The following is a 17,940-nucleotide window of genomic DNA, read 5'->3' on the forward strand; positions in this document are numbered from 1 at the left end:
GTCGTCGGTCAGTCGAAGCAAGTTTATGTTTAGGCACTTAAATTGTACTTATTGTTTGTATGTAATCATCTCAGTGTTGTGAACAGATGTTATAAATAATAGATCATTGCCTTCCCAGCTTAGCAGAGTATGTCATACTCACATTGATGTGTATATTATGGATTTCTATTCTTTTGTAACACTAAAATCATTTGGACCATTTGTTTATTTTGGCTTGTGCTTTTTTTTGTATTTATTTTTGCTTTAACCTAACCTGACTACATGAAGAAGATACTATAAAGAGTCGCATTAAGTTAGCAGATATGCAAATAACAAAGTAACACTGTGATGGATTAGGGCTATATTAGCTAATATACTGGTTTTACTAGTGAGTTATGCATATTATTGCTAAAAGCTTCTGCTTAGAGAATGGCAACTAGCTAAGAAATGCATACACAGCTGAAGGCAGAATAAACAATAGTCAACTAAGACTTTGTTAGAAGAATAAAATGTTTTTCTCCTTTTTACTGTCATTAATGTCATTTTAATTGGCGCATACTTTCACAATGACCCATTAAGATACCAAAACATGCTACCGTTTGATTTTACGTGAGCAGGTATTCGGTAGTACCGACAGAATTCGGTACCCATCCCTACCGCGTACTGATGAAAATCTCATCTTTCCTGCAGTGGTTCCATTTTGTAAAAACAAACCAGTCCAGTGTTTTACGGTTATTATATTTGCCTTTCTCCACAGCGCTGACAAGGGGACAGTCCCCTCTCCCTCTGAGTCTCAAGGGCAACACACATTGGAAGGATCAGACATGTATCAAAGGAGTATGGCCCTATTCATTTCTATGCATGAACCCACACTGGCTGCTGACACTCCAAAGCACAGCGCCCAAGGATCCCTTTTTTAATCAGTTAAACCTATCAAAGGCCTTTGTCCAGTAACTTGTCCTTTCTCGGCACACTTCAACGCAACCTCTGTAACGAGTGTTAAAGGCACCAATTGATGCGCATTAATTGTCAAGACACACTGCAAGGCTCCGCGGGTGTGCATTCTCCTTCATTCTACTTGCTCACTAAACATGATTGAGCTTCATAATTTAGTAGAAGAAGCTTAGTCTTCTGCTCCATCTGCACCCTCGTCCTCTCTTGTTTAACTTTAATGTTAAACTCACTTTGCCGTGGCGTAGTAAAAAACATTCTCTTAAGCAGTACATTCGAAATGAATTACAGCTACAACTGGATGTTAATCTAACCCAAATACACAGCTTGATGACATGGAAAAAAAAATATACAACCAATGCTTCATTAAGTTCATGTCCTACCAGTACATCTGTGATTATGCTTCAGTAAATGCATACGCTGTGGGTCGTTTAATAAATATAGGATTGCACTGATTGCTTCTTCCTCATTTATTTATGTATTTTTAATTTTATTACTAGGCCGTCATTTTGTCACGTGAAACCATCTCGTCTCGTTTCAGCTGAAAATCAAATACCAAGGCAGCTGTTATCTGGAGAAGCGCGGGCTGTGACGCCCAATCTTTCCCACGAACTAATGCTGGTGTCGTCCATGCTCCGCTACATTTCACATGTGTCAATATATTAATGAGGTACACTGGCCCCATTATGCTCAAGGCTTCCCGCCTCTCCAGGGAAAAATGGGCAGCATGGGGGGAAGGCGGGTTTGCCAATGATGGCTCAGTCTGTTCTCCACAGAGTGCAGCTTTCCTTTAATCATCTATCTTTTTCAAACTTCTCCTGTTGTAGCCTTGGGCGAGCCTCACGCACAAACTCGCCACTGTCTCATCAATATTCTGTCACTTTCTTCTCACCGAGGGATCGTTGCCTGATACTTTTTGCGCTCTATGATAAAGCATATTGCCGAAACTGTGCAGCTATCATGGGACTGAGCAAATGGTTTGAGGTTGTAATATTTAAATGGGCCACTGAGTATAACCTGCAGCTCTGTTCGCCGAGAGTAGACACTTGTTACCCAAGTAACAATATAAAACCATTTGTCCATAAATAAAGCAGATGTCGGATCGTGCACGTGAAATATTTAGAGAGGTAATACTAAAGATAAATACAACCATATTAAATCTTTTCAAGCAGTAAAGAATTCTTTCTATGTCCTCAAATTCCAAAATAGTTGTTTTCTTGTTGAAGTCATAATATTAGATTAAATGAATCCAAAGAGGCATGATATATTTTTATTTTGATGCATCCTACAATGGCAGCTATTTTCAGAATCAGTAATTTTTATGTTTCTTTTCTGTGTACAAAGAGATTTGCCGTCACATTGAATTACAGGCACGGTGAATTGTTTTTTTCCTAAAACAAGCAATGAAAACGTTTAAAGCAAAGTTATGCCTCAGGGGTTTTGGGCAAATTTGAGTGCTTAAATTCAGTTCGGTTGTTTCTGACTATGATATGGATTGAAATTAAATTTGACAGCCCCATCATGGAGAGCACTCCACCAAATGTAGCTAAACGTAGCGGCGCAGTCGTGCAAACGCCCCGTGCAGCATTTATTTACAGGAGGAGTTTTTGCAATCTGTTCATGCAATGCTGATAAGCGATGCCTCAACAGTGTTAGTTCCACTGTGTTTGTCGGATATATCATTAGGATGGATTGCGACGCATTTATTCTTTTGTGTGAAACCCAGGCTGGAAATGGGAAAAAATGGGAGATAGAAAAAAAGCCAGTTTCATGACAACTGAACTATCGTTATGTTGTGTATCTGTTCGCAGGGAGCCATATCATTTAAGCCTGACAGCGTTGTCACCGGGAGACACATCAGAAAGAGACACAGCCTGGATTGATGATTTGTTGAGATGTTTGTGTATCAAAACCAAGTTGTCACGTTGTGCTCTGGCTGGTTTTCAAAAAAGGTTGCACAGCGTTGGCCATGTTTACTGGCACCTATGGGGAAGATGTGTAAAACCTCATAATATCTGTTATTTTTGTTTTATCACCCACTGAAACATTTAAAAGAATCAAGCTTTTAATTTCAGTGCATTTATTTATTTGGTTAAAAAAACTCAGGAAAAACAACTCCATTAAAATTGATGTACTGTATTTTAATTGATTTATTGCTTTGCTTTAGTCTCTGGCCACTAGGCTTGACCAGGACTTTATCTCATAGAAGGAATGCTTTAGTAGTCTGTTAATATTTAATATGCTTGTATTTATTTTTAGTAATAGTTTTCTATTAATGTGACTTGTGCACAAGCCGACATCTACTTTATTTATGGACAGATGGCTTTATATTGTTACCTTGGTAGTCTCTACACCAAGGTGACATCATGGGGTCACCAAATCTGCACAACCATAGTGCCGTAGTTATATGGGAGGTATGCCATCTTCTTGCCTATCATCACAAACGTAAGTGCGTGGAATTTGCAGAACTGTGCTGGAACTTTAACTGGAACTGTGTAATTGTGTGAGGTTGGCCTCAGCTGCATAGTTCTGTGATCTATGCCTTACGATTAATTGAAGGTTCCAACATAAAATGTCCACCTCTCGAGTTGGATTGAAGTCAATTCAACTCATGACCACTTTGAACTTTAAGAGGCAATATGGGACTGGGGAACGCTTGTGACATCGTCCATATCGAGGGAAAAAAAACTGCATCTGAAGCAGCATGAGTCCGCTGTTGCACAGAGGAAACGTTGCGTCAATCTACAGTGTCCGTCTGATCAGAAGAATATATTCATCAGAGGAATGGGAAGCATTTGAAGTATTTACAGCACCTTCTGCAGAACACAGAGTTGTGTTCTGTGTTTGGGGTTTCCTTAGGGGAAAATCCCATACCTCTTCTGCCTCTTTGTTTAAGCAATTCTGCCTGCATGACTTGGAAAGCACACAAGGCCAGTGATCTCAACGCTTTAAGTTCTTTGATGGCAAAGGAATGTATAACAGAGTTGAATGGTTAGATGTTTATAGTGCAACTATAAACTAAAAGTAATATAAAAATTAGGTTTCTGACTAAAAACAGGGGTGAAGAAATGAATATCTGGAAAATAAGCTTATCCTCATTTAGTGTGGTGGAAGTCATGTGATGCTGTGGATTCGTTTCTTTTCCTAAGCACCTAGGAGTCTTAATACTGTGTATGAAATCATGCAAATACCACAAGATTTAAATTAAAAGTATGGTGGACTTGGCTTAAAATCTAAAAATGGGTTGTCATTGGGTCTTTCAGCAGGTTGATGAGCCATGACAATGATTGGATTTCACAAGATGTTGACTGTAAGAGTGGCAATAAATTGTGCCTCATGTTTGAGTGTGAGATATGATTGCTCCTGCAATAATATTTTATGAATTTATTTCAAGGTTTTTTACTTGTCTGCACCAGAGTCCAGCACACTATGATCAGTCGCAATCAGGAGAAATAAGAAGGGAGTTGGATGAAGCATGACAGCCGAGAGAATGCTTCTAAATATGGACATATCTTCAACACATTGCAAGCATCCCCAACAGCATGTGAAGCGATAGCTTAGTTTCTCTGTGGTTTCCTCTGGTGTATTGTTGTCATCATGCACACTAAACAGCAAGGAGACGTCTTTCTAGTTTCACCTGTTGCAAAGTCACGAAGGGGAAACATAGGTGCTTTAGCATCCTGTTGATGGATATTGATCGAACAAGAACACCCCACATCTTTATGCACTCTGATAGTTACCTCCTCTAAGCAGCACTGCCAGTCACATTTGAGGTGAATGTTTCCAGACAAGGACAAAGGGGACGTGCCAAAGTGGTGGCAACAGCTTTTCAAAACATTACCGCACACATCATTTGCGCCATGGTGCGCTATAGGCCTGTAAATGTTATTTCTACTGAGGCCCTTTCTTTAATATGCTAAAAGAGCTTTGGAGCCAGATGGCAGGTCTTGGTTGAGAGGCTTCGCTGTTAATGGTTTGACCTGAATCATTGTGGAAGACTTTATGACGCATCAGACAAAGTTTTCCCCTGGTAGTTGACAGTGCAGGTTGTCAGCATCAGACTTTTTATGTTTTTGTTTTTTTTTTGTTTGTTTTTTTGTTTTGGGGTTTTTTCCACACACAACAATCAAAAAATGTGATGAAGAGGCAGAGTTATTCTTACTGTGGCCATCCTCCTGGTGAGACAGTCTTTGGTTTTGTCCTCAGCGTGGTCACTGGTCTTGGACAGGCATGTGGTATGGCCAAGGTCTCAGTATGAGCCGAACCAACTCGCTGACCTCAGTAATTCACATGCAGGAAGAATGCTGCTTTCATATCAAAAGAAAAAAAACTATTTTAACACAGACAGGAGGAGCAGTTGCCAGGGAAAATAGGTTGATCGAGGACTTGTCTGGCAATTGTGGTTTGAGTGGTAAGACCTGCTGTCGAGTCTGTGATTAGATTGAACTTGCACTAAATTAGCTCAGACTAGAAGCCATGGGGATATGCTGACAACCCACAGACATGTGCACAGGCAAGGACTGACAGCTTAACAAGAGAGAGTTGTTCTTACAACATTTGAAATATTTTAGAGGGGGCGTGTGGGACATTTGCCAGCTGACAGAACAAGCTTCTATCACTAATCATGGGTATGCTGGGTGAGTTCAGTGTTCAAAAATAAAAGTCCAATACTCATGTTTAAACCCCTTTTAAGTTGTTGACCAATCCAAAATACCACAAACAGTAATTGCATAGTGGAAGGAGAAGAATGTATTGTTTTCAGGGTTTTTTTTTTCTTTTGCATTTGTATTCAGCTCACTTTAAGCTGATACCATTAAATCAAATCCAGTTTAACCATATTTAGTTAAAAGTCCACCTGTATGACCATTAACGAACAAGTGTCATCATTAAGACCAAGGAACACGCAGGAAACACAGAGTTGGCAATATTAGAATAATCAGTTCAACAGGGAATCTGGTCAGAGTTAATGGGAAAAGTTAAACAGAGGCCAGTCCTGGAATAAAAGTGTTAGTGGCTGCAAAAAACATGAGACGTGCAGGTCCTTTGCCAGTTTTGCAAATCTGGACTGTAACATTTCTGCCCATTTTTCTTTGAAAAAAATCTCGATATCAGTTGGATTGGATGGAAAATGTCTGTTAACAGCAAATTTGAAGCATTGATGCAAATTCTCAATTGGTTTAAGGTGTTGCCTTGAATTCAAACACATGAATATGCTTTGATTATATGCTTAGGCTTCTTCCGCTGGAAGGTGAACCTCAAGTCTCTCACACCATCCAGCAGGTTTTTTTTTTTTTTTATCCAGGACTGCCCTGTATCTCTGCATCCATCTTTCCCATCAGCTCTGTGCAGCTTTTTCATCCCTTTTGTAAAAAAAAAAAAAAAAAAAAAAACATCCACAAAGCCTAATGTTGTCATCATGTTGGTTTTCATGAAGCTGTTTGGTCACTAATTTTCTCTAACAAACCTATAAGACCTGAGTTGTTTGCATTGGGTTATATAAAAGATGGACACAGTCTCTGGATACCAAATTACGTCATCTGTCAATCACCTATATCTACTAAATACACAAAATTCAATTAAGAGTATTTCTCAAAATACTTAAAGTTCCTGTAAACAGAAAGCCTTTAAACCTCCTAACTCAATTATATCTGTGACTCATGCTGTTGTTTTTAGATATAATTACTCTCTGTAAACATTTTCCGCGTGTGTATTCATTTAGGGTAGTTAATTACTTTTACTGCAAGTAAACACTCCCGCGCATTTATACATAAACAGTTTTTTAAAGTGGATTCTGTTGGCCTTATAAGCAATCTTAAAAGTGTGGTGGTGTTTGGAGAACTAATATTTTAGCTTTATTGCAATGCAGATCATTGCAGGTGCTACCTTGTGCTGTGTTTATGCAAGATGAAAAAGAATAGTATTTGACTCAGTTAATAAAAAAAACTTCATTTTATTTATTCTAAAGGGTTGTTGTGCAGTGTCAACAAATATGTGAGATACTGTGACTCAGTCAAGGTGTAGTGAATAGGAGGAGGTCACAGATATATGATGGGTGAGAAAAAAAAAAAAAAAACCTCACCAAGAAGTGCAGAGCAGACTGAGCCCACACTGCAGATCAGAAGAGAGGAAAATCCAAGGTTTTATTCTCAAATCACCCCTGAATTGGAGTTCTGCTCCGGGATCACGGGTCAGCTAGCCATGAAACCTTCACTTTTGCTTTGGACTAAAGTAAGAAAGAGGGAGAGGAAGGGAAAGAGAGCGAGGAACAGGAAGGAAGCCATGCAGAGTTGAAGCTAGAAGGTAGACAGAAAGAGGAAAACAATGAAATTATTTATGGTTCACGACAGGAGGCAAGAAAATGGGGCTTGTGAGAAAAAACAGACCCTGCGGAAGAAAGGAAATAACGGACGAAGCTACGTTAGAGCAGCTGTTTTTATCCTCATGCTATCACAGAGGATGCAAAGTGATGAGTTTCGTTTTTAAGCAGTTAGAATAATCTCCTTTAAGGATACTTCTGCTTGTATTTTGGAGTTTTGTCTTAATAGTCACATCCCTGTTGCATCCCATGTGTGATTTATTTGGCAAATTCCCTGGAAATCTTTTTTTATTTTATGTGATAAAGTTAATTTATTTTTCAACTATCATTTCTGAGTAGCTATTATTTGCACTGTATTGTCAAAGGGGTGTAAAGATTGACCTAAATGGGTGAGTGTTCCTGCTGATCATCTTATCTGTTGCATAATTAATATGTTTTTTTATTTTATTTTATTTAGTAAGAAAGAGTCTAGTCAGAGGAAAACACAAGAAACATAAGCAGCTAATAAAAGTAAATGTGTTTTTTTATGTCTGTGGTATTTTTATTTATTTTTTATTTTTTGCATAGCACCATAAATTTAAAGTCCATCTGCTAATTATTGTAGATTTATAATTCAATTGCAATGTGAAAATGGATAATAATAATATAAATGTTATAAAGTCAAGAAAGGTTCTAAGTAGGGAGTAGATTATGCAATCCAGAGGTTCATAATGAGCAAAAGGTGCTACAGAAAGCAGAGGGAACTAAATCAGACAAAACACACTTGGCAAAAGCAACTGTCAGATCAGGATATAGAAAACAGGAATATATCATTGTACTGTCAAAAAACAGTACATTGAAACGATGCTTAGCCTGTGTGTCGCATTTCTTCTATTTTTGCTTTAAATGCCACAGGCACACGTTTCAAATCATCAGACAAATTCAAATATTAGACAAAGTTTTGAAATTGTGATTCTCTTATGAAGATAAGGAACTTTCCAAACCAACCTGGCCCAATGTAAAAAAAAATAAAAATAAAATAAACATAACTGGCCCCTAATCATAATAACTGTCTGTGCCGAGCTTGGTGGCAGTAACTCTGCTCAGGCCCTTGGTTTAACTGGAGTCTTGTATATTAAAAGTACATTTGGTCAATTATTCTATTAAGAATTGTTTTATCTCACCCGATGGTTTTCCACCTTGAATGGCCTCATTTAAGATTGTTCCACAGTATCTCAATCGGATTCAAATCAAGACTTTGTCTAGGCCACCCCAAAAGCTCTGATTCTTTTAATGTTTTGTATTTGTTTGAAGTAAACGTGGTGTTGTGTTTTCGATGTTTGCTCTTCTACAGAAAGTAAGTCAGCTTGAGGCCGAGGTGCAGAACCTGAGATGTTCATGGTCTGTCAGACCAAAACGTTGGCATTTACACTGTCAACGGAGAGTCTCCAAAACTACAACCTGCAACAGTAAATCAAAAGGTGTTTCGACTTTGAAGCCAGTTACTTTTTACAAATCTAGAGCAAGAACAGGCATACTGCCTAAAAGCAAATAATAGTAAATGTTGTTACTAGTGATGAAAATGGGAGAACTATGTTTATTTCTTGTAAGTCTTAGTAGTCAGACCAAAAAGTCTGAAAGTCATCAGAAATATTCCAAAAACTATCAGTGAAGTTAAATTCATGTTTTTAATGAAATGTTTCCATCACTCTAAAATAAAGAATATATGAACTTAGAACCAAAGTGCTTTGCAATTTAATTTATTAAAACTGGAGATTGAAAACTCACCATTGAATACTAATCCTTCATATATGTGGCATTTTCTGCATAGGTGAAAAAATAGAAGAAAAAAAATCTACGCTCTTAATGTTTTTTGATTTATTTATTTATTTTTTTGTAATCTGCTTATAATTTGATATTCAGGAATCACACACCGAGAGAACCCTCCTTTCAGCCGTCTTGTAAATCCTTAATATAGAGCAGAGCCATTTTAGCGCCGGAGCCGCTATCACCCCTCATGAAAACCATTTGTAAGCATATCAGTGAAAACAAATACAGAATAATATCCTGGTCTGAGGGGAGGAGGTGGAAGTGTTGTCTTCTGTGCTCCTTGTTGTGATTTTAATGAGGATGTCAGAGCTGTCAGTGCTGTAATAGCTGATTGTAATAAGCTTCTCCCTCATATGCTAAGACAAATTGTTCCGTTGTTATTCTAATGATGTGTTAGATGTGTTTATGCCGTTTTGTTTCCCTCCACATGCGACAGTTTCATGCACTCGATCCCGGTTTAACCGGAGTCAGATGTCGTTAGCAAAAGAGATTGTCGCTTTGACATATTTTTATTAGTTTAATTTCCAGGCTTCATTCTTGTTGCCGTCAGCTCCTCGTTTACTAGCAGCACACCGCCATCTAGTGTTTATTTGAGTGTATTGCATCAGTATGCATGCTCATTGCATTGACGCTATGGATTCATTCAGCAATGACAGAAAAGGCAGACCTTTCCCAGTGTCATATTTATTTCACTCCTCTTATTTTTTTTCAGTCAACTACCATTTTCAATACTCTAACTTAATCCTAAATGTTTATATTAATCCTATTGGATTCCCTTGAAATGCCGCCTCTAAAACAGTTAGATTATTCCAGCTGGTTGAAAGAATACAGTTTATTCATTTTGCAGAATAAATCCACAATTAAACACATCTTTTTTTTTTTTTTTTACGTCAGTACTTCACACGAAACTCATCTCCCCCTCTGTGCGTAAATAATTGTAAGAAGTAAACTGTTTATTTTCTGCAACTGCGCCTAACAGATGTGCTAATCAAATATTTGCATTGCTAAAATGGGAGTCACTCCCAATTAAATTCACACTTTTCACCCACCTCGACAGATGCCAGAGTGAAGCTGTGAATCTCTCTTATTTGTGAAACTAAACTTAATGTGCGAGGTTTAGTCAAACATTGCCAGTCAAAACTCTTGTATTGAGTGCAGCCCTGACCCCTCTGGGCAGTATCAGAGCCGCTGAAGTGCTTTGGCATCAGTGTGACAGGATTAACACATCAAAAGCAGAGTTGGGGCCTACAGCGGCGTCACACAGTCAGTGCAGCACCTTTCATGTTCTGCTCAGGTTCACCACAATTTCACGTAAGCCAACAGCAAGTCAGACGGAAAAAGATAATGGGGCCAACCTGCTGCTATCACGCTTTCCTTCAGCTGCAGTGAAATATGTCAAATTCTGTGTGTTTGATGAAAGATTTGAGTTCAACAAGCTTAAGTCAGGGAACGATATCTGACTGTGTCACATGGCTGGGATGCAAAGGGACCATTTAGGTCTGACATTCGAGCTGAAATTATTGCTGCAAGCCTGCATGGTCTTACTTTTTTTATTATGCAAATATTTAACAGTTAACAGAAGCAAAAAAGTTCAACTCAAGCAGTCTAAGAGGCTTCATGTCTTGGAGTTGAATCCCAGACATTTACGCCTGGAAAGAGTTTGGAAAGGCTTTTCACGTCAAATATTGAAGGCGAATGGATGAATAAAATCGTTATTTCAAATGAGCACGTAACAAATTTAAATGAAAATAAAACAAGTATAAAATTACATTTTGTGACAAAGAAATGATGCCTAACACCATAAAGTGAGGTCGTAGATTATAAAAGTAATAAGAATATCTCTAAAACCCAGCTTTTTCCTGCTTGAAAATGATTTGGAAGAAGTGAATTTTTACCCCATCTAATTCGTTATATACACTTTAAAACTGTTCATATCTACACCTACTGTATAATAAAACTCATCACTCATACCACTGATATACAGCTTCAATGAAAATGCACATATATTTAGGTATGAACTGATGAACTTATGCACGGACAGTTAACGATATAGCTATTACATGTCTGAGTTGTACAGTAAATATGATTATGTTTGGTTAAGACCAAAATTATTCAAATTCAAAATTATATATTATTAATATTTTTTTATTTTTTATTTTACCAATATATTTTTTGTAACTAAGTAATAGTAACCCCAGTCCTGCTACAATCTGTTTGAAAAGACCGTGATGTTTTTTCTTTATTTGCCTTGTAATCCGAAGGTCCAGTTCCAGCTTCCTCGTGTCAAATGTCAATGTTTCCCTGGGCAAGCCACTTAATCTCAGGTTACCCACAAATCTTTGCAATGGGTGTATGAGTGTGTGTGTGGTAGTGAGTGCTTCGAGTGCTGCATAGAACTAGAAAAGTACATTCAGCCCATTTACTGTTTCTATTTCAACTTTAAGAACAAATATTCTTTTTTTTTTTTTGGTATTTTGATCTCATGTCAGACACTACTTTGAATATATCTGATGTCTGTGTATTAACATTAATAAACAATGTTTAAGAATTAAAAAAAAAAGAGATTTTAAATACATAAAACCAAAGCTTTTTCACGTGTTTTAAAAGCTTCACTGAAACACAGTTGTCCTTTTATGTCTTGCCTAACAGCCCCTGTCTTTGTTTAGGTTGTCGACATAAAAGAGAAACTGAAATTGTCCAAGAAGTTCTGGTCGAGTCTGCCCGAGGCAATGTGTGTGGAGGACAGAGTGACTGCCGGAAACGCCAGTGATGACGATTGCTGGAATGGACACACCAAGGGAAGGTAAGGGGACTCCAGCCCCGCAGCTTAATGCAGGCTAACACATAAGGTTACTTAGAAGTCCAAAGTCTTTTCAGCGTGCCTGACGTTAAGCAGTCTGATCCTAGAAGTAAGAGGCAAGCTTTTTTTTTTTTTTTTCTCATTTCAGTGCACTGTGGAGGAGCTGGGCATATTTTCATTTAGAGCCGTTTAATATATATTAAAAAATTTTATTTTTATCGTTACGGTTTTCCTTCAGTATGTAATGAGTTGTATGAATTGTACTGTTGTTTTTTTGAGAGAATCAATTTCTCTTTGTTCTTTGTTTGGCTGTGCCAGCTCGGTGTTAGCTCTTAATCTGATTTCTTTACGTGAAAAAAAAAAAAAACAACTTCGACTGCCCACTGACTTTCATTTTTTGAGTTGCAAAAGTCTTTACTGAGTGTTGTTTACATATTTAGCCATTATAAACTACAAACTTCAATGTGTTTTATCATGTTAGTCAATCTCATTGATTGTTAGACCAGCAATACCTATGAAGTTCAAAGAAAATGATAAATGTTTGGAGAATCTTTTACATATGTGACCCTTGTTTGTGTTAAGCTCTGCTAAGGTACACATTTTCCTCCAATTGCACCTGCAACTCGTTTAGAGAACCAGCTGTGCACGTCTTGCTTTTTCTTGTTTGTAAAATAGCTCAAGCACAGATTGTAATTTTTACTCAGCATCTTCCTGTCAACTCTGACCACCTTTCTTGTCCTTGATGATAAAAAAAAAAAAAAATCCCCAGCACTTTTTTTCACTGTGCGTATAGCAAATTCAGAGTAATGTGCAATGTTAGCTTTTTTTGCAATAAAGAGCAAAAGTTTGGTTTCGGCCTGATTTGAGCAGAGTGCCCTCTTCCAATGTTAGCAAAATCCCCTGCATATTTGTTGTAAATAGTGCTTCTTATTGGCTTTTTTTTTCTTTTTTTTTCCAACAACAACATTCGTCTTAATGCTCTTTCATAAAGGTCAGATTTTTGGAGTGCCTGACCTACAAATTTCTTGGTACATCTGCAGTTTTCAGCTGATTGAAAATTCATTTGCTTGCACTACAGTTTTGTTACTGGTGTCATATTAAATAAAACTCAACATGAATGCATCCCACACAAATTTTCAATGTGATTTTCTCTCTTTTGTTTCACCTAATAATTATAACACTGATTTTGTGTTGGTGTATCACGTAAAAGGAAATACAAATGCATAAAACTGTATTTAAAATGACAAAATGTGAAAAGATTCAAGCAACATGTAAACGTTTACACGGCTCCTAATGTAGGATGTCATTCTTTATTTTTTTTGTCATCCTTAAGTCAACAAACAAACAAAAACGTTACCTTTTCAAATTCAGTGACATTTCAGGGGTATATGTTAGCTTGAGTGATCAGCGCTTATGGGAAAACAAACGTTGTTGTGTCACATGATTTGTGGAATTCTGTCACATGGCGACCCGCAGCCTATTTATCCACCAGGAGAGCAGGCAGCTGACATACTTTTCCCCGGAGAAATACCTCACAAGTGTGTCAGTGTATTAACTGACATTATGGGGTCAAATTCCCATTTCTCAAATGTTGCTGTAAACCTAAAGAGCCTATTTCCAATCGCTTTATGAAAATTAGACGTCTTTCAATTATGGGTGGAATTAGTCTACCCTCCAAGCACTTGTTTGGTGCTGCTTATTTTCCTAAAGCCTGTGACGATAATTATTTCTGAATTATATCTTTGCATAGAGAGTGCCTTTCTAAAAAGTCCTCCCGGCTAATTGAATTTGTTTTGTTTTGTGTTTTTAATAAAGATACTTTCCTGAAGTCCAAAAGGACGGCCTAACCAACCAGATGAATAACCCCGAGGTGGGTGTTGACATCACACGACCCGACACCTTCATCCGTCAGCAGATCATGGCTCTGAGGGTGATGACCAACAAGCTGAGAAACGCATACAATGGCAATGACATCAGCTTTCAGGACTCAAGTAAGCTGTTAGCCATTTTTGCAATGCAGGCGAATGAATCAGAATGCTTTTTCTGCTTTGCTTTAGGCAGCTGTCATAGTATTTTTTTTTTTTTTATCTTTATTGTTTGAACATGGAAAAACACTTCTTACATGAGTAAGACAGACAAAGACATTGCAAATATATATATTTTTTTTAATCATGAAGTCCTTCTCTACAGTTGAAGTATGTGTATTGTTACTGATGCTTATCTGTCATGTATTGCAATCCTCTGGGAAGAAATGTGCAAAATGTAAAAGGAGTGCTTCTGCATAAGAGTTTAAAAAAGTTATTTTGCTCTTTGGTTGCTATGTATTTGGTCTTAATGGACTTAATGGTCATTTGATCATCTTGGGATGACGGTAAAGAAACTAAATGTGAAAACTCAAAGATTGAGTGTCCCTATGTAGCTGGCTAGGATACTATGATTCTTTACTAAAAACACAAAATCTACTGCTTACTGCCCTGAAAATGTTAAAGCAAACTTTAAGTAAAGGAGATTCTGTACAAAATCTGTTTTAGCAAACTTGTAAGAGGGTACAATATTCCATCTATAAGGAATATGACCTATCCTCAGAAATTCAAAGGTCAACCTTGAATTACCAATGATGAACTCTTACATTTTTTTGTCTTTTTTTCTTTTTTCTTTTTTTTTTGCTCTGCTCTTGTAATTCAGGTGATGAAGGCAGTGGCTCAGGCAGCGGAAGCGGCTGCACAGAGGGCTGCACCACGGACATGTACAGCGCTGCCACCGAAACCCCAGTGGTGAGAGCCGACCGGAGCGGGCCTATGGAGGACTCTGCCCCGCACCATGCACCATCCATAGCACTGCCCACCATGCTGGCTCTGCTAGCTCTAACTTTGCACCGACAATGGAGATAATGATGGAGCAACAAGCGAGATATGGACTGCAGGGTTTTTGTCCCCCTTTTTTCTCCTCTCTGGCAGTTTTTGTATTCAAGCACATTGGAGCCACAGTCAAGCAAAGAGCATTCAGCCTACCAGCGTTGATGCTGCAGGATTCTGCTCTGAGAAAGAGAGTAGTCATCCATATCACGGTTTTCCACTTTTCCAAAGATCATGCAGTGCCATCCCTAGACTTTATATTTCATGAAATCATTTCAGTTTCTAAAACTGATGAGGATCCAACAAACTCTTCTTCAGAGATTTTATTTTGAAAAACAAAAAAAAAATCTTTACATTTATTTCACATATGGCGAATATAAACATAGGTTTCCAATTGGAAAAAATAAATATAGTATGCACTTTGAGGGTTTTTTTTGTTGTTTTTTTTTTGTTGTTTTTTTTTTATTGAATTTTTTTGTCTGAAGAAAATGTAAAAAGAGATGTGGTTAAATTATGCACCTTAAAAAGGTACAATAAGCTTAATAAATGTTTAGATAATATATTTTAAAGAGGTGATGATCATCTAAGTGCAAAAGGATTCAGGAACCGCTTTGGTTAGAATTTAATTACATAGAACATTAAGCCATTTACTGATTTGTGAAGGAAAAACAATTCTTTTAAATTTCCTTTTCTGTGAATGCAAATTCAGAGTTGTGCTTCTTTATCTCTCTTACAGTTTCAATCGTTTTGGGCTGTAGATGCATCTATTGTTTTAAACAGAATCTGCACAAACTTATAAATACTCACAAAATCTGTTCAGCAGTGGCCTTGCGCTACAGCTGACTTGAAAGGTTAGGATTAACATTTTATTTACTTTGCCTTGCACCAACTCCATAATCTGCAAAATATGCTCATATCTTGCCAGTTTCTTAACTTAGCTTCAGCAGTGGAAAACCTAAAATCATTTTTAAGACGTTTTTTTTTTTTTTTTTTTCTTCTTCTCTGTTTTATCTGCAGAGAAGATGCTACTAATTTACTGTTATGTAGCTCTATGGTTAAACAGCTCTGTTAACATTTTGTTTAAGATGTGATCACTCAGTATAGTTTAAAATATTTACTTCAAGTTTAAAGGGATACATACTGTCATAATTTAATGTCATCAATAATTGAACAGGTAGGAAGTGGCTACAGTGGCTAATTATTAATCTTCTACTGCAACCATAAGGGGCTTTTGTGGATTATTTTTTTTAAGCTGGGTTCTGTTGAGAGGAAATGGCCCATCAGTAATTTACCTTTAATAGATAACTCTCTTAGCATCTTAACATTGATGAAAGATGAGAAATTCAAAAGCTTTTAAATGATCTAAGATATGCAGGAGATGATTATTCTCCTAGCTAATCATTATGAAGACTTTTGCCATCTGTGGTCCTTAGCAGTGATATTTCTGTACTTAACAAACTTTGAAACAGAATTGGTTTTTGGTGTTTTTTCCATTCAAACCATTGTTGTGCAAGTTCACTTTTCACCAGAACTAGCTGCACTTTCAGTTCACACAGGTTAAAACAGAATAAGTTCATATTCAGAATTCACCATTTTAATGCTTTTTTTTGTACAGTCACACCACATCAAGTTTCAATTTACAATTTCCAACATTAATTAGCACGTTGATTATTTTGCAGCCTAGCATTTGCCGGGTGATTCTCTCTGCTCGCATGAAATGTATTTTAGTTTGACCGAGCTACCAATAAAGCTCCTCTTATGCACAGAATTCCCTGCTTGAATTGTAAGAGATCAACATGTGTGGATAATTTTGATTCTGCTTCTGTACTTGAACTAGAAAAACCTTCACTCGTGAATTATTCTCACTGTTATACTGGCTATCCTTATAGCTGGTAGATGTGACAGAACGCATTTAAGTGCTGCTTCAGTACATAGAAAACCTTAACATGAATTTTCTGACACAATACTGATAGGACTGGAGTAAAGAAACACCTCAACACAATCTACTCCTTTTAAATAGTTTAGACCTTCAGCTTATAATATTAGGTATGTATGTTTTTACATCATCAATAAAGTCTGAGCATAAAGACAGATAAATGTGTTAGAGATAAGAGTAAAGCAAACCGGTGCACAGATACACATACGTCAATCGCCAAGTTTGTTTGTTTTTTTCCTTATAATAACTCTTTCTGAATGAAACAGAAAAAAATGTGTCCTAAAATGGTTTCCTAATAGATGCCTGTGATATGTAGCAGGATATCACAAGGGTGATATCCTGCTTCTGATCTGAGAAACAGCTTTGTTCAAGTCAGTTGTTTGAAAAAGTTAATGCCACTTCTGTAAACACCATTTTGAACAAAGTCAAGTGCAGATAACACTGAAACAAAAATATGATCCTGTTTTACTTTTTATCAGTGGATAACTACTCTGTCAAGAGACACTTCATAAAGTGTTTCACACAGAAAGGTCATTCCAATGGACCATGGACCGATACAGTCTTTACTGTAACAAAACATTATCTATTTAACACAGCTATTAAGTACAAAATTAAACCCATTAAACATGACCTGATATTGAACTTTTTCATAAATGATTTGATAAAGGTAATAGATGATGGCACATACAGTATATACTTGTTAGGAGGTCAAATATAAAGTTTTTAACAAAAACACTAAGAGAGTTATCTACTTCAGGTAACTAATCTCTAACCAGAAACAGAAACACCTTTCACACCTGTGGCTCTAAAGACAATCAAATTAGGAGATTTCTATTGGGCATCTCAAATTAGGTTTCCCACTAACATATTCCGTTTGAATTATAATGACATTGTATGCAAATAAAAATTACTGGGTTGGTCTGCAAGAGCAAACCTATATTCTTGTGCTGCTGTAAAACTTTACATGAATTTAAATTAACTGACTGTATCATGTTTTAGTGCTGCATCCTCAGAATATATTACACGTATTTACCAACTATCATCAGATGTTTTCGTACCTACTGGAACTACATTTAGAAAAAAAAAAACACAAAAAAAACGCGAAAACATGCTACTTCTTTGCATATTGAGCAACTGCCCTAATAATCCCAGGCAGTATTTAAAAATGTCAACTTCAAATGACAGAATTGAAATGAATACACAAGCACATATTACCACACTTGTTGGCTGTCTGGGAGTTATTAAGAGAGGCAAGGAGCAAACATCACACAGTGGTGACAGGGAATGCTAAGAA

At 37.0% G+C, this 17,940-nt stretch overlaps 1 protein-coding gene across 2 annotated transcripts in view; it reads left to right on the plus strand.

Annotated features, from left to right (window-relative positions):
- LOC106954947 (glypican-6-like) overlaps positions 1 to 17,718 on the plus strand; it is a 113,485-nt gene extending 95,767 nt beyond the window's left edge. For both annotated transcript variants that reach the window (XM_015044800.1, XM_015044808.1), the window contains 3 exons: positions 11,722 to 11,858; positions 13,671 to 13,846; positions 14,541 to 17,718. In XM_015044800.1, the coding sequence (XP_014900286.1) occupies positions 11,722 to 11,858; positions 13,671 to 13,846; positions 14,541 to 14,746 (519 nt within the window). In that variant the 3' untranslated portion in view covers positions 14,747 to 17,718. The remainder of the gene's footprint in view (positions 1 to 11,721; positions 11,859 to 13,670; positions 13,847 to 14,540) is intronic.
- The last annotated feature ends 222 nt before the right edge of the window (positions 17,719 to 17,940 follow it).

Source organism: Poecilia latipinna, unplaced genomic scaffold (genome assembly GCF_001443285.1).
Source record: "Poecilia latipinna isolate Pla-1442-1.1 unplaced genomic scaffold, P_latipinna-1.0 Scaffold37, whole genome shotgun sequence".
Taxonomy (NCBI): domain Eukaryota; kingdom Metazoa; phylum Chordata; class Actinopteri; order Cyprinodontiformes; family Poeciliidae; genus Poecilia; species Poecilia latipinna.